Genomic DNA, 23,349 nt, shown 5'->3' on the forward strand with positions numbered 1-23,349 from the left:
CCCTTCCCACTGTCCTCAATAAATCCTGCTTTCAAAAAAAATAAAATGATTGAACCCTGTGCTTTTTTATGTATATGGGAAATAACCAATTATATCCTTTGGCAAGACATGGGTCATAATTATAACAACTAATGAGTAATGCTTACTGAACATTTATTCAGGGGTTAGCAAACTTTCTTTGTAAAGGGCCGGATAGTAACTCTTTTCAGCTCTGCTGACCATGCGGTATCTGTTAGCACTAGTGAGTCCTACTGTTAGTGAAAATAGACATATGTAAATTAATGGATGTTGTTGCATTTCCAGAGCAAATCTGTGTGCCATAATTCACTGACCCGTGATCTGCTGTGCATTAGTAACTATTGCAAGTGCTTTATCTGTAGTATCTCATTTTAACCTCTTCAAGCAAAGAAGTGGGTATAGTCATATCTCTGTATATCTATGAGGAAACTGAGGCAAAAACAGATTAAATAACTTCGCCAATACTATGCAGCTGTTAAGTGGTAAAGCTAAAATGTAAACGTAAATAATCTGACTCCAAAGACTGTACTTTCTTACACTAGAATATACTGCCTTTTTCTATACTGTAGCCTCTTTTTTCAGTATAATAGAAAAAGATAGATTATTTGTTTATTGGCTTAGGAATCTTGTGGCTTGGCATCTATAACTTTTAAGGTTTTTTTTTTTAAAAGTTGTTCTTGCTGGGCATGGTGGCTCATGCCTGTAATCTCAGCACTTTGGGAGGCCAAGGTGAGAGGATTGCCTGAGCCCAGAGGTTCGAGACCAGCCTGGGCAACTTGGCAAGACCTCGTCTCTACAATAAATCAAAAAATTAGCTGGGTGCGTCTTAGTTCCAGCTACTTGGAAGGTTGAGGCGGAAGGATCGTCTGAGCCCAGGAGGTCGAGGCTGCAGTAGCCGTGAGCATGCCACTATACTCCAGCCTGTGTCACAGAGTGAGACTCTGACTCAAAAAAGTTGCCACTACACTCCAGCCTGGGTCACAGAGTGAGACTCTGACTCAAAAAAGTTGCTCCCCACAATGGAGTATTACGCAGCCATAAAGAAAAACAAAATTATGGATTTCGCAGCAACTTGGATGGATTTAGAGTCTATAATTTTCAGTGATTCCTCACAAAAACAAAGATCTGAGTACTACATGTACTCGTTTATAAGTGGACCCTGAACACTTGTCATGTTACTATATGAAAGGGATTGACAGTAGTGGGACACAGCCAGGGAAGGAAGGAGGGAGCACATCACATCAAGAAGGGTACCCAAACTACCTGTACAATGACCACTTATGTACCTAACCCTGAATTGTACCCCACATCTTAAAACAAAAAAGTTCTTAACAGATAAGTTGGTAATTGTTCAGTGTATTTTCAAGTACTTGGAATTCTGTAACAAGAGAAAACGCTATCATTATGCAAAAGTGCATTTATTTTTTAGGTTAGTAAATGGTATTATTGGCTCCATGTTTAGATTTATGTGTAATTTAATGTTTAAATTTACTTTGGCATAAATGTAATTTTTTTATTATCAGTTTGGATTTAGGTGGAGAGTAGAAAAAGAGGTAATTTCTGGAAAAGGTAATTCATTTTTAAGAAATTTTGTTTTTTAATAGGTGTAGCTTATTTTGTTGTTACTGAATTAAAGTCATTGGGTAAGATTACTTCTAAGATATACAATAAATAATCTACAAAAGTAACATTAGAGAAGGTGTATTTGTGATACATTCTGATACAAAGATCAGAGTATAATGCTTTAATGAGTTTTACCTTTAGAATCTTGGCTTTAGAGCATTTAATTGAAGATGTATAGAAAATGTTTAAAGAGTAAAAGATTTCATAGCGGGAAACTTTAAACAAATTAATTCTTGATTCTTTTCCTTTTTTAAATTCAGTTTTTGGAATAATAAATTGGTATTAGTGTATTTCAGCCAAACCCACATTTTGAAAGTAGAAATTAAATGTCAGTTTGAACTCAATAGAATTTTTGGACAGGTTAGTTCTTGTTTTGGGGAGTCCCTAAGATCGAGTTCAGCTATTAGTCTAATAGCAAGCAAACAAACATTTATGCATTATTATAACCTGTTCAGAAAATTGTTCTGGAAATTGTATACCTCTGTACTGCTCCATGCTATAAAATTAGCTTTTTATTGAATAATTATATTTTAAATGTTAATAGTTCTGGAAACTATACAGTAGCATTTAGGAGATAATTTTAAATTTCAAAAATATTTTAAACTGAAAATAAAGGTTACATTTGTAAGTGATTAAACATTTTATGCTATCAGTGTGATTCATGCACATCTTCCATAAATTGGATACGTTTTATGTCAGGTGTGAAATTGGATATGCAATAAAATAAGCAAAATTAAACAGTAGGAATTTTTTTATATAAGTAATAAAGGGTCAGCCCTGAAAGCACTTTATTAGAGAACAAAAAAGAATACATTTAAAGCTATTAATTTTTTCTTAGGGTTACATTTTAGTTTGTGTCTTTATCCAAAATAATGAGAGATTCTGAAATGTCTCACAATTTTAGAATTTTGTGCTTTTGTTAAATGGAATTTTCAGGCAAGTTTATAATGCTACCTTTTTATTCTCTAAATTCATCTAACTGAATAAATGAGTAGTTGGGAAGGGAAGACAAAGCTACTAATGTGATTTCTTTTATAAAGTTAAAATATTGTTGCTGTCTTAAAAACAAAGCTATTACTAAATGTATAGATTTAATAAAATATTCATTTGGAATAAGTAAAACAGGTTGAAATCAGCCTCTTGGATTATAATTTTCTAAATTCATTTTGATAATTTATTACATTTTAATGAAAAGATTTTGCTGGTTTCAGATTTGCTCCTGTTGGTTCAAATCATTGTGATATAAATTATTTTTTTTCCTATAGATAAAAGTTAGGATCTTGTCTTTTTTTGTCAAAGTAAATAATTGTTGAGTAGTTGTTTTTGTTTTTTTAATCTTGAGTCATCAGTAAGGTCTTGTTTTGGAGGTCTGAATATATGGTTGACTTGATAATGTGATGTTAATCTAAGTGTCAAGTGATTCTAAAGTTTGAAGTATCAGGTTTGATTACTTATACTTCACCTCAAAGTGCTAGAATTTTAAAATATGTTTTCAGTGTCCATTTATACTAACATTTAAAATAAATGTCATGACAGAGAAGCTATTATATTTTTTAAAAATAGAAAATTGAAATAAATGTCATTATGTTAATACTTAAAATATTAATTTTACTATTGCTGTTAAATACTTAGAGGTTTCATTCAGGTGCATGAACTTTGGAAAGTACATTTAATTTTTTTTTTAACCAACTTTCTGAGAAATATATATATTCTTCAGTACTCTCACTTTCCAAAGAGTAAGATTCTGTTTATATTTAGATAGAGAGTCACTAAAACTCTTTATCTAAATATAAACAGTCTATCAAGAAAGTATTCTGTGACTGATTTTTTGGGTAACAGTTCAGCTTTTATTGTGGTCAGTCATTTTTTTAATGCTGACTATATATAGCTAAGAATTTTCTTTTTTAACAAGTAAATTTTAGAGATAATACTAGATCATATAGATATTGTCATCCACTACCATAGCTAATATTCTTTTCCTTTTTGCAGGTCAGTTTTTCTGTGGAAATAAGTATTGCGATAATAAAGAAGGCTTAAAGAGTTGGGAAGTTAATTTTGGTTATATTGAGCATGGTGAAAAGAGAAATGCACTTGTTAAATTAAGTAAGTTGACTTTAGGGGGAATAAGATTGAGTCGTCCAAGCTTGTCTTTAATTTAAAATTAGAAATAGATAGACTGTTTAAAATTCAGTTAACATTTTTTACTTATCTTTCTGGAAGTGCTCTTTTTTTCTCAGAGCTTCCTGAAATCTCAAAGAACTTTTGAGCCTAAAATTTTTATGTTCTTAGCATCACAGTGATGTTTTGGTAAAATAATTCTCATGTCAAATGTAAACTGATCATTTGTAGAGTGAAGATCTCTTCCCATTAAATTGAGAATGTCACCAAGTTACATGGTAAGAAACAGAGCATCAGAACAGGCAATCAGGAAAATCTCACATGAGGTGATTGTTTAGTGATATTGTTGTAGTATGGATGATAAATTCACTTTCTTTGACAATGTCAATAAAGGAAAATTTTAGAACATAATTGTTCTTGATTTCAGTCTTAAAATCATGACGATTACTCCAGAATAAAGCAGTTACCCTTGACATGGATGTTTTAGAGCCTGTCATTCTTTTATTTATTTTTTGTAACTAGTCTTCATGTGTCAGCTGCTCCTCTCCTTCATAATGTAAGTGGCCTTGAGCCTTCTCTGGGTCCCAAGTAAGTGTGCCTTCAGAATGTTCTGCCACTCCTGATAAAAGTCAGGAATATCTCCACATGCCACTTACACACATCCATGCAGACTGGCTTCTGAATTCCTTCTGGAAGTGCTTGTGAGGAAAAGTCAGCCAGTGTGGACTGAGATTAAGGCAAAAGAAGAACCCACAATTAAGGAACTATTTGAAAAGCTCCCTTCCATTTGAAAGTTCTTAGAGCACTTCAGAGGAAATGACTGTGCCCACATTATTATTATGAGATAGTGTTGATGTGAGACACACATGAGTGCTGCCTGTGAAGCACAGTTTGCTTTTAGAATAAATTGTCAACACATAGTTCTAAAGTAATGTTAGAATATTTCAATTCTTCAAGCATTCTAATATCATTGTTTTATATGTGTACATGTATTTGCATTTTTTGAGGTGGTGAGGGTCAGGTTGTTTTCTTTAGATCATTTGTTTTCCCTCATAGTAAGAGAATATAAAGACAGTGAGAGTATATGATATTAAAAGTAGAGTAGCAGTATAGTTATTCAAACTCAGCCATTCAGCAGTCTTTTCTTTTTTTTTTAGGGCTATGTCAAGAATGTTCCTTTAAATTAAATTTTCATCACAGGTAATATCTTTTAAAATGCTTAGTAATGTTTAGTAATCTTGGGACATAGTCATTTACCTGCATGAGTAGGCTTGGGTGGTTGATGGTTGAATTGGTTGATTATGTAGATAATCAGGCATTATTGTATGACCTCATAATTCAGGGAGTTGGATGTCCACCGTGCCCTATTCTAGCCAAGCAATTTTAAATGTGCAGGCCTGTGCCAGGTGGTGGACGGATGCTAAAATTTTTAGTTTGGAGCCAGTGTTCAGACACTTTAATCTTCTTAGAAACCGTGTTGCAAAGCAGGCTTCATAAAGTGGGTCTTGTGTCTGATTTAAACAGTGCTTGAACTGGAGTTTGTCATTCTTGCAACAGGTTATACACCTCAGTATTCATTTCATGTGTTAAAGCCAGGATCCTATGGCATGAACTCCAGTGTATCTGCCATAGTGAATGTGTGGGCATACCAGTGTTCTGCAGGACGCAGTGTCAATCAGATTATGGGCTTGAAATCAGACCCAGGTGTTTCTCTGAGCTACTCCACTTATTGGATTGCTCCTTGTGCAGCTACTTAGCTTCTGTAAGACTTAATTTCATCATCTGAAGAAATGAGAATTCTGAGGTTATGTGGGGAATAAATGAAAGTGCATGTAAGTGCTTGCCATAGCGTCTGGCATGGAAGTCAAGCATAGTCCTGGTATTGAACACATTCGCGACCAGCAAATTTTCCACTTTCCTAATACCGAGAGTGTGTGAACAACAAAAAAAATCTGAAGCTGGTTGCCGCAAACTTCTGTCATTAAGATCAAGTGAAATGGTCTTTTCTAAATTATCACCTTTTTCACAACTGAAAGTTGCAGACATATCCAGTATTTGCCTCAGATACCACTCTGACTAGCATGCTGTACTTTGTATTTTTATTCGGATTATAAACCAAGAAAGATAGTCTTCCACAATGAGGTAAATTCATGTCAGCAGCAACCAGGAGCCAAATTTGGAATGATGTGAATTCATGTCAGCGTTTGTGAATGAGTTAAGACAAAATCTTTGTGGGTTGTTGGGTTTGTTTGTTTGTTTCTCTCTCTCTCCCTCTCTCTTTTCTCTTTTTTGAGTCGGGGTCTCATTCTGTTGCCCATGCTGGAGTGGAGTGGCACAATCATGGCTCACCACAGCCTTGACATCCTGGGATCAGGCGGTTCTCTTGCCTCCACCTCCCTAGTACTGAGATTAAGCTGCATGCCACCACGCCTAGCTAAGTGGTCAGGTTTCATGTCCTGAATAGCAGTTCAAAGTTCAGATTTTGCAACTTTATAAAATGTGTATGTAAAAATACTAATTTTAAAATCAGATTTTTTTCAAATGATCGCATGGATTGTCAAAAATACCAGCTTTGTTATAAATGTGCCTATCTAGTATTTTAGCTTCAAAATTAAATATTAAGTAATTTTTTTAATTCTTAAAATTAGCAGGATTTGTTAGATTACTTGAATAGCCTAAACCTTTATTTTCCATTTTCACTAAAGACACTGAAAGAAACCAGAGATTTTTTTTGACCTTGACTTTTGAGCTTCGTTTCAAAATTGAAATATTCTGTGGAGGCAAAAGTTATTACTGCCTTAAATAGTACTGTGGCATTGGTTTGCGTACCTTAATTTAGAAAATCTATTAAACAAGTTTTTTGAAAGTAATCTTTCCTTTGGCTCTCTGTTCTCCTTGCTAGTCCCAGTGTTAGCATTGTCGCCTTTTCCTGTTTAGTTCTCTTAACCAATTAAAATTAATTGCTTGCCAACCATGATAGTACTGACAACCTTGTCAACCTGGCCTAGAAGAGATAACACTGCAATAATAAGATTATCAATTATAAGTGGTCTAAAGTTGATATATCAGTTTAAAATAATCCTCTTCCATCTTCATTCCTTATACTTTTACTATATTTCTTCATTCTTAAGAAAAGAAATTTCTACTTACTGATGGCTTAGAGCTGTTACAGTAGTTTCTTGTGTTTGCTTTTTCATCATGTAGGTGGGTATGAATTATGTAGCGAGAAATGAAATTTGTTTTTATACCTTTTTTATGGCTAAATGATAGACTATAGAAAGGAGGAAGCAAATAAAACTATGACTTCCATTTATTAAAGTTGTGTACAGGACTTAGAAAAAATTATTGTCTCAGAGGGTTTAAGCTTTGTTATCTTACAGAACGGTCTTAACTAACATACTAGCCTAAAATATTTATAGAATTATTTAAGATTCCTTTTATGTAAATTATATTTAAAAAATAAATATTTTACCTGATTTTCTTTTCTTTTCTTTTCTTTTGAGTTGGAATGTCACTCCGTCGCCCAGGCTGGAGTGCACACTCACGGCCACCCCAGCGTCAACCTGCTGGGTTCAGGCAATCCTTCCACCTCAGCCTTCCAACTAGCCAGAACCACAGGCGCGAGCTACCACGCCAGGCTAGTTTTTGATTTATTGTAGAGATGAGGCCTTGCCAAGTTGCCCAGGTGGTCTCGAACCCGTGGGCTCAGGCTTCCTCTCACCTTGGCCTCCCAAAGTGCTGGGATTACAGGCTTGAGCCACCGCGCCCAGCTGATTTTATTTTCTTACTAATTGTTTTTTATTTTTTGTAAGGGTCAGCTGAAAAAGTTAACTTTAATTTTATACCATTTAATATAGGAGAAAAGAAATCAAGTCAAAAAAAAGAAAGGATAAAACTAAAAAGGACTGTGAAGAGTCATCATATAAAAAGTCCAGATTATCTTCTGCAGACGAGGACTCCAAAAGAAAGGATAAAGGTAAAAGGAAATGAAGCTATGGTGTCTACTCACATTTCTGAACATGAAATATAACCTGCCATATCTCAAATCTATAATTTAATTGATGAATGCATTTAGAATTTCATTTTATGGTAGTTGAAAGGAAACTGAGAATTTAGGTATGAATTTACAGTGACTTACAGGAGTTTTAAGAACAGGGTTGGTTATGGTTTGTTTTTAGCAGGTGGTGAAATATTGCAAGCAGTGTTCTAATTCCGCTTTGTCACCTACAGACTTGTTACCTTGAATAAGTCACTGAACTTGAGTTTTATTTTTCTCATGTGTGTTGGAGTTAGTTGAATACCTGGCCTTCATACTGGTCAAGCTTATTGTGGAGAATCAAATAAAGGTGTGAGAGGCACTTTGAACACTAAAAAACGGTCTGTAATCCACAAGTAAATATAAAATTATAGCATTGCTTTTAGTTATAATGGTCTATGTGATTTTTTTTCTTTGAGTCTCTTGAAATGAAAGAGATTGACATGTATCTGTTCTCAGAACTTAGCATGGTGCTGTGCACATGTACTTAGTAAATAATTGCTAAATTCACATTTACCAGTCAGCTGTTTACTTTTTCCTCAGCAGTCCTTAAACTCTTTAAGCCTCAGTTTCTTCATGTGTAAAATGGTCCCGATACCTCACAGAATTGTTCAGAAGTTGAAAAAAGAGTGACTTCGTTAAGCATTTGCATAGTACCTGGCACATAATTAGCTGATGTGAAGGTTACTCCAATTTGCTTTTTCAGCCGAGAGTAAAGTGGAGCCACAGGCTGTGATTCCTAGGGTATCAGACTTGACCTCAGTGGGTAACTGAATGAGATTCAAGCCAATGTGAATGTAACACTTGGACAGGAGAGGGCTCTCTTGCTCCAGCTGTGAAAATCATTAGCTTGGTTGCTTCTTACGTGCATTCTTCTTGCATGTCATGACATATTTATTAGGCAGATAGAGTTAAAATCTCCCCTCCCTATGTGATCTCATCTGCTCCCATAGCTTCAGGTATATGAGTATAAGCTTTAGCCTTAGACTTTAGGCCTAATAGCTTAGTAACATTGATGAGAGGAAGATATTGTTACCTTATTGTTTATTGAGAGATGGCACTTGAAGTGCCTTTTTGTCTCTGTTTTAATTATTTCTCACTCTAAGGTAAATTTTAACTAATAAATGTAAAGATTTCATTTGAGGTTTTAAAATCTATTTGTCCTTGTATGCTAGTAAAATATTTAATGTATCACTTGGGAAGCATGTTGCATCCATTATTATATGTTACATTTATATCATAATTGTTGCCATGTTAATCACTACATGTTCCAAATTAAAGAACTAATCTCTACTTTGGAAAATATGTTCAGTACATTGAAAACAGGATTAGGTAGCTGAATATTCAGGATCAGGGTGGAACTGGATTCTTCAGATTATACATACAAATGTATGTGGTCTTCCTTAGAGATGTGTATTTTTTTGTTGTTGTTGTTTTTTTGAGTCAGAGTCTCACTTCATCATCCAGGCTGGAGTGCAGTGGCACGTTCACAGCCACTGCAGCCTCAACCTTCTGGGTTCAGGCAATCCTGCCTCAGCCTTCCAAGTAGCTAGAACTACAGGCACATGCCACCACGCCCAGCTAATTTTCTTGGTTGTATTGTAGAAATGAGATCTCACCAAGGCTGATCTTGAACCCCTGAACTCATGCAATCCTCTCATCTTGGCCTCCCAGAGTGCTGGAATGAGATGCTTTTCTTTAGTGGTCCATATTTCAGTAGATGATCCCTATGTTTAGAATTCTGGGAATTATCTTTGACACTTTTTCCCTTCATTATTTATGTTTTAAGTTCTATCAGTTTTACGCTAGAGTATATATTTCTCACGTTCTTTCCATCGAGTTACAAAGCACCATATTTTCTCATCTAGGCTACTGCTGTATTTTCTTACTGGGTCCCTGTGGTCTTGCCATCCAACATCTCCTTCCCTTAACCCATTCTCCACAAACCAGTGATTTACTGTGGCTTTTAGGACAAAAGCCAAAACCTGACCAAGCCAAAAGGTTTTACATGACGTGGTTCTGGTATACCGTACAAAGCTGGTTTTTCACTACTCCACACCTCACGTTCACACTTCACCTGCGTAGCCTTCCAGTTTCTAGAAGATGGCAAGCCTCTTTCCATTTAGAGGTTACATGGATGCTGCTTCTTCTCTTTCTGAAACCCTGAGTTCTGTCCCAATTCATTCTCCAGTCTAAGCTTCCATGCCACTTCCCAGGATCCTTTCCTGATTTCATCCCCTATCTTGAATCTAAATTAGGACTCTCATTTGTGATGCTGTCATGGCCCCTGGGACTTTCCTTTATTACACCTATGACAATGACATAAAAGCCTAAGGGGAGACAGGTTTGCCTGCTTTGTTCATTGCTATGTCCTCAGAACCCCACTAGCTCATGTTCGGCACAAATAATAAATCACCTATCATGAAAAGGGTAAACACATTAAAAGAATCTCCAAAAAAAAAATTTTTTTTTTCCGCTGAAGCTAAATGCGGCCTCTCACAACAACACTAGCTGGCACACTGATATAGGTGGGTTCCTAGAACACTTACCTAAAGGGGCAGCCTGTATTACAAGGGGCCTGCCCTCCAAAAAATAATTCTGGGTTTCTTTTGGGCCCCCTTATGGGAAACCAAAACAGTGGAATTGAGACATCTGTTTCTTTCTTATTCTCTTTTCAGAGTCTTTGAGAGCAATCTCCAGAATATAGTATCTTGCTATCTGGCATCATCTAGAATTAGCTTGATCTTGGTGGGATTCTTGCCAGACCAGCTTGAGTTGGACCAAATTTGAATAGTAATTAATAAATGCTCAATGTCTCAGTTGCATTTGGACTGTTGACACTCCTCAAAACAACTTACCTTCTTGATTGTATTCCTGTCTTTCTGGCCTCTCCTCAGCTTCTTTCAGCTGCATTCCTCCTGGTTCTTACCCCTGGGTGTTGAAATTCCTCACTTCCAACTTTCCTAGCTTCAGTAGTTTCTCCCTGTGAGATCCCATCTACTCCGACATCTTCAGGTTGCCATCAGAGAAAATGTTAATAAGTCATGGTTGGATGGATGACTGGATGCCTAGGTAGCCGAATGAATGTATAGAAAGAAAAAGTAAGAAAGATAATAGCTGGACTTGGAGGTATGGGCAGGGCAAGATACTTAGGTAGACTCTCTTGCAGAAAGTCCATGATCTTACCTTCTCACCATTACCCCTCTCCCAAAAGCCCCCCTCATCCTTCAGGTTTCAGCATAACTCGGTTCCTGATGACAACCCATCAGCCCATTTCTCCAAACAAGAGAAACAAGGTCCCTGTGACACGCTCCCATAGTGCCTGCACTTCTCCTTTAGAAACACATGGTACCCTTGGATAACTTGTATATTTCCTGTGGGGGAAGGGACCGTGTGCCTTGTTTAATTATCTCCAGTTCCTACCAGAACCTGCTCCTACAGTAGGTGTTCAGTAAGTGGTAGGTGAGGGAGTGAACCCGTGAGTTCAACCAGTTTCTCCAAGTTGAAAGGAGCATGAGATCAGTCCTGGAACCCTCATTTAAAGGGTATTCTTTCGTTTTGCATTTCAAAGTCTGGTCCTCTGACCAGCAGCATTGTTGTCATCTGGGAAGTCGTTGGACACGTACAACCTCAGACCCTTCCAGATCTAGCAGACTCCCAGGGTGGCTCGTGTGCACAGAGTTTGAGAGAAGCGCTGCGCTGTGCTGTGTGGTGGTCTACATTTGCTTCACCACTTCCAGAAAAGGAGCCCATTGCCATTCAAAAGAGTCCTTTACATTTGCAGATAGCAGGTTTCTCTGAACATCTGGCCCAACTTACTGCTTCCTCTCTCTGGTTCTCATTATGTCCTTAGGCCTCGAGGATAAGCCTCATCTCTTTCCATGCAGACATTCGGTCTTGGGAGGCTGTTATCACATTCCCTGTATTAGGGGCTGGCAGTGCATTCCTTGTGTACCCTGTGCTTCTGGCACCTTCTTCACCGCTTTGGCTTGCAGGACCTCCCTTCCAGGAACTTTGGGAGAATTGTTAGTCTCCATGTGTTACCTATTCTTTATTACTTCATAGCCTTCAGAAGTATTTTTCCTGAAGTCTTATGGCAGGAGGCTCTGTATAGTGATTTTTTAAATAATTACATTAAAAGATCTTCAGTGCTTTTCTCTTTCTGTTTCTCTCACTAGAAAACCATCATAGAGCCGAGAATTTTTGCTTTCTGACATAATTGTATGTGTTGTTATCCGTTACAGAGAAATGATTTTCACCTATATATGACCTTGTAAACAACATTGGGAAAAATAAGTATTTATTTGTAAACTGCTTTCAGATACTGGATATCTTCATAGATAAAAGAAGCTATTGTCTATATTACATCTAATCTATGTGGTTTTATTTATTTTTTAGCAGTATGAAGTTTTTAACAGGTGCTTATCAGTTTTTAAGTTTTGTGTGAGCTACTCCAGGCCAGCATTATGAGAGAATACTATATGGTTTCTGCCTAAAAGAGCCTAACATTTTAATTGGGAGGTCAGACTAAGGAATATGAAAGATTAGAAAACGGTGACAGGTTTGTCGGTGAGGCCATAAGCAGACTAGGCTATTGGGAAGAATTCTGGTTACAGATAAAACTGTTGCCCCACCCAAGAGGATACTTAATTAAATTATGATGTTTCCTCTGCTTCCTTTTAGGACATTTGTCCTCAAAGAAATCAGAAGATTCTGCAGATAGTAAGTATCAAATCTTGATTTAATAACAATATAGAGATTTGAGATATTTGCAATTTGAGTTTTCCATGAGTGTATCTTGCTTTGATGTGAATTATTTTTTTTTGTTTTTGTAAAGTATTTTTATATGTGGGAAAAATCAGAAAAAGACCAAAAGCATATGATTTATTCCCTAGTTAAGAACAATTTTAAAGTGTCTGGTTTTAAGTACAGAGAGCATTAAAATTTTTTTTTAGTAAATACAAGGGATACACGTTTCCATTTTATATTATAAAATGTGAAAGATGAGAAGTAGTGGGATGATGTTGGAGTGGAGAAAGAATTGGGAGAGTGGATGAAGATTTAAGAAATGTTGCTTATGTTGCATGAGACTGAGTGATCTCTGGCATTTGGTGGTTTTGACTGATTAAATGAAGGATATGGTTTGTGCGTGGAAAAGAAGATGTTAAGAACTAGTTGCTACTGGTTAGTTTCTTATTAGCCCTATGATTTTCATTAGTTTAGATCAAAATAGATTGGATTTCATTGAATATTTGCTGCAAATTCTATTATTTTTTTCTCTGCAACATTCCAAAAATATTCACAATAACTTGAAAAAATATGTACAATAAGATACGATTTTTGGGCGGGCATGGTGGCTTATGTTTGTAATCCCAACACTTTGGGAGGCTGAGGGAAGAGGATCATTTTAGTCCAGGAGTTCGAGACAAGCCTGGGCAACATAGGGAAACTCCATATCTACAATTTTTTTTTTTTAATGTGGTACGTATTCACAATGGAATATTGTGCAGCCATAAAGAAGGACAAACATGGACTTTCGCAGCAACTTGGATGGATTTGGAGTCAACCATACTCAGTGAGCTATCACAGAAACAAAGAACAGAGTACCATATGTTCTCGCTCATAAGTGGACCTTGAACAATTATAATACTATAAGAAAGGGATTGGCATGGTTGGAAACGGGGCGGGGGGGACTGACAGTTGAGGGAAACTGCTAGGGGAGGGAGGGGCATACCTAATTAACAAGGGTACCTGCATAATCAACGTTTGTATACCTAACCCCAGATTGTACCCCACATTTTTATAATAATAAAAAAGAAAAAAAAAATTTTTAATTTGGCCAAGTGTGATGGCACACCTGTAATCCCAGCTGTTTGGGAGGCTGAGGCAGGAGGATTGCTTGAGCCCAGGAATTCAAGGCTGTAGTGAGCTTTGATTGCACAACTGCACTCCAGCCTGAGTGACAGAGCAAGACCTTGTCTCTAAAAACTAAAATAATTTTTTTTTGGTTAAAAAAATCAGAATAATGGAAACATAAGGTAGAATAGCAGTGTAAATGAAACTAGAGATAAAATTGATACAGGTAAGTGTATACCAAAAAGTCCTGCATAATTGCAAAGAAACATTACAAATTTGTGTTTTTCCTAACAACTGATGGTTATTAGGAAAGAATGAAACCACCAGTAGAAGGATGAATTGCACCCATAAGATGATAAAGAGAACTCAGAGAGTGTTCATCTTTGCCCTGGCAGTTTTGAGAGAAGAGTCTCCTGTGGGTTTATAAAAAAGTTCATACATTTGTGATTTAACAAACAGTTTTGAATACAATATGGAATTTCTTAAAGACTTGCAGTAGGCTCAGGGCCTAACAATAAAGTGTAGTCCAACAAATATGTAATTCATTTTATAAAATCTCGATTTAGGTCATAGAATTTTAGAAATTTGAGACTGCTACGCTTCCTTGGAGATTTACAAATCTAAAAATTTTTTAGATTGTTCTGATTTTAAAGTAATGAGTATTTATTGTAGCAAACGCAAGAAAAAATTTGATAATTATTCCAAGTACCACAACTGAAATGTAAACATTACTAGCTGTTCTTAACAAGAAATTTTAAGTATTTAGTAGTCAGAAATTTTGCACTGAGAAAAATTGGAGTTTTAAGGTATTTGTTGTTTAAATTTTTACTGGAGAGTGAGGTGTTAGTGGAAGTATTCTTCTAGTTTAGGAGTACAATATATTCCTTATAAGTTATTTCGCTTGTACCGACTGTGTTTTCAACTTATTTGAAGTGTCCCAAAGCACTGATACTTTCTTTCTCCTCATGTGAACCCTAATTTATCAGGAGGATTTTTTTCTAAACGAAGTGAAGTGTAGTCACAGTTTCTAGAACATAGCCAGGTATAAGACTGGTGAAAAAATGTCATCTCAGAATGAAATAATAAATGTATACCTAAACAAAGTGCACATAGGCTAGAGTGGGAATGTTTATTTTAGTTTTCATCCATTTTCAACAGTGAGAGGTATGAATATTTATTTTACTTCTTTTGTTTGAAAGCATGATTTATTGAGAGGACAGAATGGCTCCCACAGTAGAAGGGGACCCGAGGGGGTTGCCCTTTTTTTTATTGTTAAAAATCTTTTAGGGAAAGGTCTTGAATCGCTGCTTTCTGTCTGTCTGTTCTTTTGTTTCCTCGCCTCCCTTCTCGCTCTCGCTGTCTTTTTCCCTCACCCTCTGAGTCCTCCCCTGCCTCTAAAGTAGCCCTAACTCACTTTCACCTCGCCCAGCAAAGCCACACTTAAGCAGTGGGAACAAGGTGAATACTGTACCAGCTTAGATAGCCTGTAGCTTGATTTGGTCCTTGAAGAACCAAATGATCTCCCTCACGCTGACATACTCCTCTGCTGGCTGCGGCACCCCAGCCCAGGTGGCGTCTTGGTGATCAGTGGTCTGTCCTAGATGGTCTTGGCAGTTTTATGCTTCACATGTTGCTATCTCTTACTTGTATTTTCATTTGGATAATATTTAGTTACCATCTTGACCCATTTAGTGTATGTGTTATTAAAATCAAACTCACAGAGAAAATCCAATTCTGTGGGGAAAAGAATTTTAACTTGCATTCATTCATTGGTTACCTACTTTGTTGGCCACAATGGCAAGTGCAGTAGAGGTTTTACCTCATTTAATCTTAATAATGGGCACAGAATATCCCCATTTTGTAGATGAGAAAACCATAGCCTAGGAAATGTTTCTAAATGAATGAAGAAACCCGATTTTTTTTTTTTTTTAGTTGGAGTCTCACTCTGTCGCCCAGACTGGGGTGCAGTGTCTGCTCCCGGCCACCGCAACCTCGACCTGCTGGGCTCCGGCAATCCTTCCGCCTCAGCCTTCCAAGTGGCTGGAACTACAGGCACGCGCTACCATGCCCGGCTGGTTTTTTTCTTATTTATTGTAGAGATGAGGTCTTGCCAAGTTGCCCAGGCGGGTCTCAAACCCGCGGGCTCAGGCAATCCACTCACCTCAGCCTCCCAAAGGCGTGGGATTACAGGCTGAGCCACCGATCCCGGCTAGAAACCCGATTTTTAAAACTGTATATTTAAAGTGTACAGCTTGGTGATTCGCCACCCTCCCAGCACATTTCCGGTATCTAGTACAGTATTGTTACCTGTAGTAACCGTGAGCATTAGATCTCCCAAGAACCAGAGAATTGAAGTAAAGTGTCCAAGGTCAGATAGTTATTGGCAGAGCTGGGATTAAATGCAAGTTTATAATTCCAAGGTCTGTCCCCTGTTACCTTTCTCATCAGTAACTGTTCACAGTGAATCAAATGTACATCTACTCTTTAGATCTCAGTTTGGCAGATACGTTGTACAGATCCACATTAAATGATTTGATCTGGCTGTGTATCACTTCTGTCTGTAAAATGGGCATAAAGAGACCTACTTTGTTGGATTATGATCGAAACCAAATGAGGAAACAGACATGTAAAATACGTGCCTGACTCAATAAGTTCTTGACAACCTGTAGCTGTTATTATGTCACAGAAAAGAAAAATACCAGACATTATATTATGGAGTCTGTGTTCATTCTTTAGAATTGATCCAATCAAAAGTTAAGTCTGTATTAAAAATAATTTTGGATCATTCACAGTGACTTAAAATATAATCAGTTTGCTTTTTACTTATTATGTATTTTCAATTTAAAAGAGAAAATAAAGAAATAAATGTTCTGGATAATGGGGGAAAAAAAAAGTCTGTAAAGCTCTGACCTGCCCATCTGTTATCACGATTCTTGGAGATATTTGCCACGTCTTCAGTAGTGCCTTAGTTATCATATAATATATTCACAAAGACCAAGATGACAGACCTGCCTTCATGATTCAGAGCATGCAGTGAAAATTGTGTGCCATTTTAGACACCACACTCTGAAGGAAATATTGAAAACTTGAAAAGGTCAAGAAGAGAAAAACCGAGGTGTTGAGAGGCTGGGAAACATGTCGAGAACTGACAGAGGGACTGCGAGTGTTGAACTTGGGAAGAGCAAAGGGATGGGAGGGCGCAGTGAGGAGGTGGCGTGGAAACTGCTGCCCAGACATTTGCAAGGCTGCTACTATGCAGAAGACTTGCTTTTGAAGGGACTCTAGTTGGCACTGAGGACTAAGCCTGTCCTTTTTTTCTCTTACTCAAATTCCTAACTAGGAGACTTGGGGAGTCACCCCTATGAGAACTTACCAAACAGGGCTTTATTGCTCCATTACTCCATATGCTAAAAAGTCTTTTTTCCAACCTGACTCTGGCATAACATCACATAATAAATAAAGAAGGAAGTGAAATTATTTGATGGCCCTGCAAAGCCACCTCTTGGGGACTCCCAGACTCTAGGAACCTTAGAAAACCCTTATCTATCTATCCCCTCTGAAGTCTGCCACATATAGGACTTCATCTACACATCAGCAAACCTGAAGTTTCCCATCTTAACAAAGCATGTCCTCTGCTGACTTCTAAATTCCTCAGATAGGAACTACGAATTACCAGTCAAGAAATCTTTGAATCCTCCTGTGACCTGCAGTCCCCCTTTGAAAATGTCCCTCCTTCCTGTGCCAAACCAGCGAAAATATCACATGTATTGATTTATGGTTTCTTGTAGTTTCTGCCTTCCTAAAACGTGTAACCATGCCACCATTGAGCCACATTTGGCACGTGTTCTCAGGACCTCTTGAGGGTGGGTGTTCTGGGCTTAAGTTATCAAGTCTGGTTCAGAATAAACCATCTTAAAATAATTTACGGGGTTTGGCATCTTTTCGTCATCAGCAGAACTAAAGTCTGGGGATGAAAATTGCCTGAGTATAGATGTCTGCCTTCATATAAAGAAAAACATGTCACTGAGAAGTATCTGAGGGGAATGGAAGAAGTTGTGCATGGTCAAGTGTAGATTGGGTGGCCACTTGTTTTTTCCAAGTAGTTGGAACTACAGATGCATGCCACCTCACCCAGGTAGTTTTTGTGATTTATTGTAGAGACAAGGTTTTTGGAGGTGCTGCAAAAAGAGATGCACCCTTGGGTGCGGGCTGGATTAAATGGCCTCCAGCTCCCCTGTGGACACAGAGTCAATGACTTAATTTCGATTCCCCACTTGCCAATAATTATGGCATAGATTTGACACTGATGCATCCTTTTGTATTGCCTGTTCTTCAAATTATTTCTTCCTTCTAACACCCTCCCCAACCTCTGGCAGGTTGTAACAGCTGTTGTAGCAGTGATTTGTAATGACTCTCACCCTCAGGGAACCAGATACTCTCGATTCATAGGGTCATAAGGGATCTTAGAGGTCATTTAGTCCATTTAGACTTGATTTCCTAAGGCTATTTGGCCACGTTTTTAGTGGATACTCTAAGAGAGCTGTTTTATAATGTTATGCTAAACTGATTTGATTTTTTTAGTGATATTGATTGGCTAGTATCAGAAAACTGGTATAGGAAAGCTGGCATGTGGGAAGTACTCTTGGCAGGAAACATGAGAACAGTGATTGTAAGGCCTTTCAAAATTAGTTGTCCAATTTAAAGTTCTTGCAAGTTTTTTTCTCTAAGCTCACTAACAGAGTAACAGCATAACAATTACAACCTTTTTAAAACCTAATTAGTTCGTTATCTCATGTAGTGAGTTTTCATAAAAATAAGAGAAGACTCTTACTCCTTTTTGTCACAATATCAATTTAGAACTCACTGGCAGTTTCAGTGATGGCTGACATTGAGCAGAAATCTTACTTCTAGGACTTCATGTTATCATCACTGGTATATAGATCATTAGAAATACAAAATGCCCCCCCCCCCCACACACACACACACACTTTGCCATTTTTTGTTAGAATTGGTGCCAGAATACATTCAAATAGGACTGAAGTTCAGACATACATGTTGATTCAAGGGTCAAAGTCCACCAGGCAAACGGGTAGAGCCGCTGTGGCAGATCAATGCTGTTTTATTTTTGTGTTGTATTTAACTAAGGACATTGAGTAGTGACAGGCCACATGTGTGTCATTTCTCTTTTAGACTAATGGTCATTACTGGGGAGGAATTGTTTGCTAATATACTTTGTGGAATATAGTGTAAATTGCCTGATGATGCATCTTTCAGTACTTTATAATTTTTAGTTGATTGCTATAAGGTGATTCATTTGAAACATGTCTGCTTTGTTATATTTTCATAGTGGACTTTTTTATTGTTTTCACTGACTTTGAAGATAATACATGCTCATTTGTTTAAAATACAAACAATTTAGACATATTTAAAATAGAAAGTAAAAGTATCCCAGATCCACAGGTAATAAAACCACTGTGAAGTTATACTTATAAACATATACTACATACATAAATTCATATGATAATGTTTTAACATAGGTAATATATTGTGCATACTTTTTTTTTTTTTTTTTTGAGTTGGAGTCTCACTCTGTCGCCCAGACTGGAGTGCAGTGGCTGCTCCCGGCCACCGCAGCCTCGGCCTGCTGGGCTCCGGCGATCCTTCCGCCTCAGCCTTCCGTGTGCATACTTTTGTAACTTTTTAAAAATGTGGGCAACCTCCTCAGGTCCCCTCCCACTGTAGGAGCTTTTCTGTTCTCTCAATAAATCCTACTTTAAAAATAAAAATAAAAAATGTAATAGAAAACAAACATTTTCCATAGCAATACATATAGATATTCTAAGATTTTTTTTAACAGTTGTACAGTATTTATTTAACCAGTTCTTAATCTCTAATTGATGAGGGATTTGGGTGGTTGTTGTTATACAATGTGCAAATCTTTGTACATATATATCTGAGGGGCTTATGTATCCTAAGTAGATAATCATACTCCTAAATGCAGCATCTCTGGCCGAAGGGTATATGTTTTAAACTGATCTGTATTACCGAATTTTCCTCAAAAAGAAGGTTTACAGAATTTTTGCTCCCAACAATGTATGAGAATGCCTGTTTCTTCACTGAAACAGAAATGCCTATTTCTTCTTCTTCTAATTATGTATTCAGCATAGTAAAAGTATCTGACAAACTTTTTTTTTAATAACTTAACTAGCAGGTCTTACATACTACTATCTCTGTTTTTGAGATGCTGATCCTAGTGCATATATGTTCTCTATAAAACTCTTAACATGCATGTCTTTTGTATTACTAAGAAAAAGAAGAAACTAAATCAAAGACAACTATATTGCAAGAGATAATTTTCATGTATAAGAGTTAGTATTAGAATTGCTCCTGTAACTTGGAGAAGTTTTTATGAGACTTTAAATCCTTGGCCTTTTTGCCGAGACTCTTTGGTGTCTCCACGTATTTATTCACTTTTAAAAGAGTTTATGGTATCTGGGAGAGTGAATTAAATTTCTAGAGAGCCACGAAAGTTGAAGCTAAGTTGCCGTTAAATCCAAAGTGAATTTGATTGTATAGGTGGGTAGTTCAAATGTGCTTTAAATATAATACATTTTGAAAGCATCTCTTTTAAATGAACAGGAAACTCTGATGAGGAAGAAAGTGCTTCAGAATCTGAACTTTGGAAGGGTCCCCTGCCAGAGACAGATGAAAAATCACAGTAAGTACTGATGATATTAATAGATAATACATACCCTTTCGGTCAGTTAGTAAAGCTATAACCACAGCCATTTTTGGTAACAATTAGTGAAAAAATTTAACATCATGAATAATCTATTTAATGCCAAGGACGACCTAGCCTGGCAAGATGAGCGTTTACTCCCAGCTATTGTTTGTGGTCATGTCCAGTGCCTCCTGGTCAATAAATCTTTCATCAGCTCACCGTAACAGATAACCCTCTGGTCTTTGCTTGGATTTCTTCAGAGAGGGCTGTTTATACTAGCTTCCAGAGCAGACTGTTCCATGATACTGTGATTATCACAAGCCTATACAGAGGAGCCCCTGACATTTACACAGGTGTAGAAGCACGTTTGCCAACACCCACCTTAGCCCACAGAGACTGGTAACTCAGTGCACTCAACCTCTGCTATGGGTTGGACGAGAAAACGCTGTCTGGGTGTGAGCTGGGATGTTACCAGCTCTTGTCATATACTGGGGTGTTCACTGCTTGAACCACATGGAGTCTATCTGAAAATGAGATGAGGTAAAAGCAGCAAGTGTAGTGCCTATGAATAAAGTGAATGCTCAGGACATTTTAGTCCCATTTTGTCAGTTCCTAGACATGTTGGCTCATAATGTAAGTAGACCTGTTGGATCAACTATAATTCGTTAATTTAAACTGTAGAAAGATTAGATTAGAGTGAAATGATTAGAACACATTTCACTAAATAGAAGATTTCAGTGTAATAGAATTCAGGTGTGTTAGAAAAAAGTTTTTAAGCAAGATTACTTTTTTCTATGTCCTTAACCTTTTTTTTTCCCAGCCAAATAAAAAAATTCCAAAAGTGTGAGTATTATGGATTATTTAAAAAGCTGTTAGTGTAAATACAATATTGCTATCCAGTTTAAGCTACCAGCTAAACTCTAGTCATTGACTGAGCTTGTCTCCTTGGAGAGCTTTATAGCTGAGAATGATAGAACAGGTCTTAGGGTCAGCTCATCTTTTTAGGCAATAAAGATATAAGAGTAAATCCTATGAAAGAAGGCTTTCATAATACAAAACTCTTACTGTACTCAACTCTTTTGACATTGGTCACTGAGACTCTAAGTCCACACAGATTCCACCAGTTTCATCTATTGTAGTTCTCATGCCAAGGAAGAGAGAAGCATGGGTAATAACACATTGCATATACTACTTAATCAACTTTATTTGATTCTGTGATTAATTTTGTTCTTTAAATTTGAATATGGTTATCATGGCTTTATGCATTCTCAATTATTTAAAACCAAATGATGGAGTCTTACTATGAATATCCAATCTAAAAGAATATTTTCTAAAGAGACTGATAGGCTAATTTTTACTGTCCAGCTTGAGTCACTGTTCCCAGAAGGAAGGAAAGCAACTGCATTTCTTTAATTCTCATGACAACTCTGTAAAGCAACATAATTATCTTCATTTTATAGATAAGGAAACTGAGTTCCAAGAGGTTAAGGTACTGGCTCAGGCAGCTTTTAAGTGACTGAGCTAGGCATTGACACTGTCTAACTGCAAGCTGGTGCTATTTCCATTGCAACATTCTGGCTCCCAGCACTAACGTTTAACTTAATGTTTTACAATTTTCATAATATCTTGGTATATTATACTCTAATATCTTCTTTCAAAGAACTGTATTGTTTTAGATATAATCTTTACTGCTACAAACACATAACTTTTGTATTATTCTCAGTAATAAAAAACTGCAGCCAAAGCAGGTTTTTCTCCCCAGTCCTGGGACTAAGACTTACATTTTTCCTTAAAAATAGCTTCTTTTTCATTCATTGAACAGACTTAGGTTGAAATGAGAATGAAAAGAGAAAGTATAAAGTAAGCTCCCCAAAAAGTAAAGAGAAACAGTGACATTTCACAAAGTATTTCAAAGCAGAGGTGCCAACATACATATTTTCATTTTAATGAATCTGAGTTTAGTTATGACTATTCTAGAAGCTAAGAATTAGTTGATGGCTGAGTCATGGGAATATACTGGTAAATAGAAGAATCAGCCAATATGTTGAATTAAAGTCTGTTTTTATTAATCTCATGTAATGTGCCATCTGGTAATTTTTTTAACTCTAATTGTTGATTGTTATCAATATGTATACTTTTTTCTTTTAAATAGGGAAGAAGAATTTGATGAGTATTTTCAGGATTTATTTCTGTGAGACGGGAGAGAAGCCTACATCCCTTAATGTGAATGTACACTTTGAAACACTATGAATGTTTGATCTAAAGTTGCAGCTTGCACAGTTTGTCTTTGGAAATAAAAATCCAGGTCCTCTCAGGACGTCAGACACTTTGGACATTCATGAGTCAGTTCTTTGGGAGACACTTCCCTGTCCCCTTGGTACCTTTCAGCTACTTGCTTGCCTCCATTTCTTGTTTCATCTGAAGCTACTAGAGGATGGAACTCAGTCTCTGTGCAGGATTCCCGTGTTCCTGCCTGCGGAAGGGGTTTTTCTCACTGATTCGTATTTGTCTTCCCTCGCTTCAATCACTTTAAATTACTAGGATGACTGAGGTCTTCCAGGAAGTAGAAAGCAGATAGGTGAACTGTGTCTCGAGCCTCTCTCCTTCCCCGTGGTGCTCTGGCCCCCCGTTTTAAGCTGCTGCTTTCCCATTCTCGCCTCTTTCAGGCTCCTTGTTGGGTTGTTTTGCTTGTCTTTCTTTTGCTTCCTTTTTACCTTTACCACTCACGGGAGTTTGTTATAGTCAAATTGGACTTCCCAGGTCGTGGGTAATTTCCTGTTAAGTAAGTTATTACCACAGGGAGCCAGTGAGGACCCAGTAGTCTAAAACAGTGCATGTGTCACAAAATTGACCCCCCACCAGACATTATGCAATAAATCATTAGTTGAATAATACTATGCACATATGGCTTGTCTCAGATACACTTATGCAAATATGGGGACACATCTGCAGGGACAGATAAAATGTCACTTCTTCA

The 23,349-nt window shown here is 37.1% G+C and overlaps 1 protein-coding gene across 2 annotated transcripts in view; it reads left to right on the forward strand.

Moving 5' to 3' along the window:
- The window catches only part of LOC103253982 (protein FRA10AC1), a 35,737-nt gene extending 13,039 nt beyond the window's left edge, over window positions 1–22,698 (forward strand). For both annotated transcript variants that reach the window (XM_008052176.1, XM_008052178.1), the window contains 7 exons: window positions 1,542–1,587; window positions 3,631–3,744; window positions 4,917–4,959; window positions 7,617–7,735; window positions 12,479–12,517; window positions 20,291–20,369; window positions 22,525–22,698. In XM_008052176.1, coding sequence (XP_008050367.1) covers window positions 1,542–1,587; window positions 3,631–3,744; window positions 4,917–4,959; window positions 7,617–7,735; window positions 12,479–12,517; window positions 20,291–20,369; window positions 22,525–22,567 — 483 coding nt within the window. In that variant the 3' untranslated portion in view covers window positions 22,568–22,698. The remainder of the gene's footprint in view (window positions 1–1,541; window positions 1,588–3,630; window positions 3,745–4,916; window positions 4,960–7,616; window positions 7,736–12,478; window positions 12,518–20,290; window positions 20,370–22,524) is intronic.
- Window positions 22,699–23,349: the final 651 nt, after the last annotated feature.

This window comes from Carlito syrichta, unplaced genomic scaffold, assembly GCF_000164805.1.
Source record: "Carlito syrichta isolate Samal-C Ts95f unplaced genomic scaffold, Tarsius_syrichta-2.0.1 Scaffold260196, whole genome shotgun sequence".
NCBI classification, from domain to species: Eukaryota; Metazoa; Chordata; class Mammalia; order Primates; family Tarsiidae; genus Carlito; species Carlito syrichta.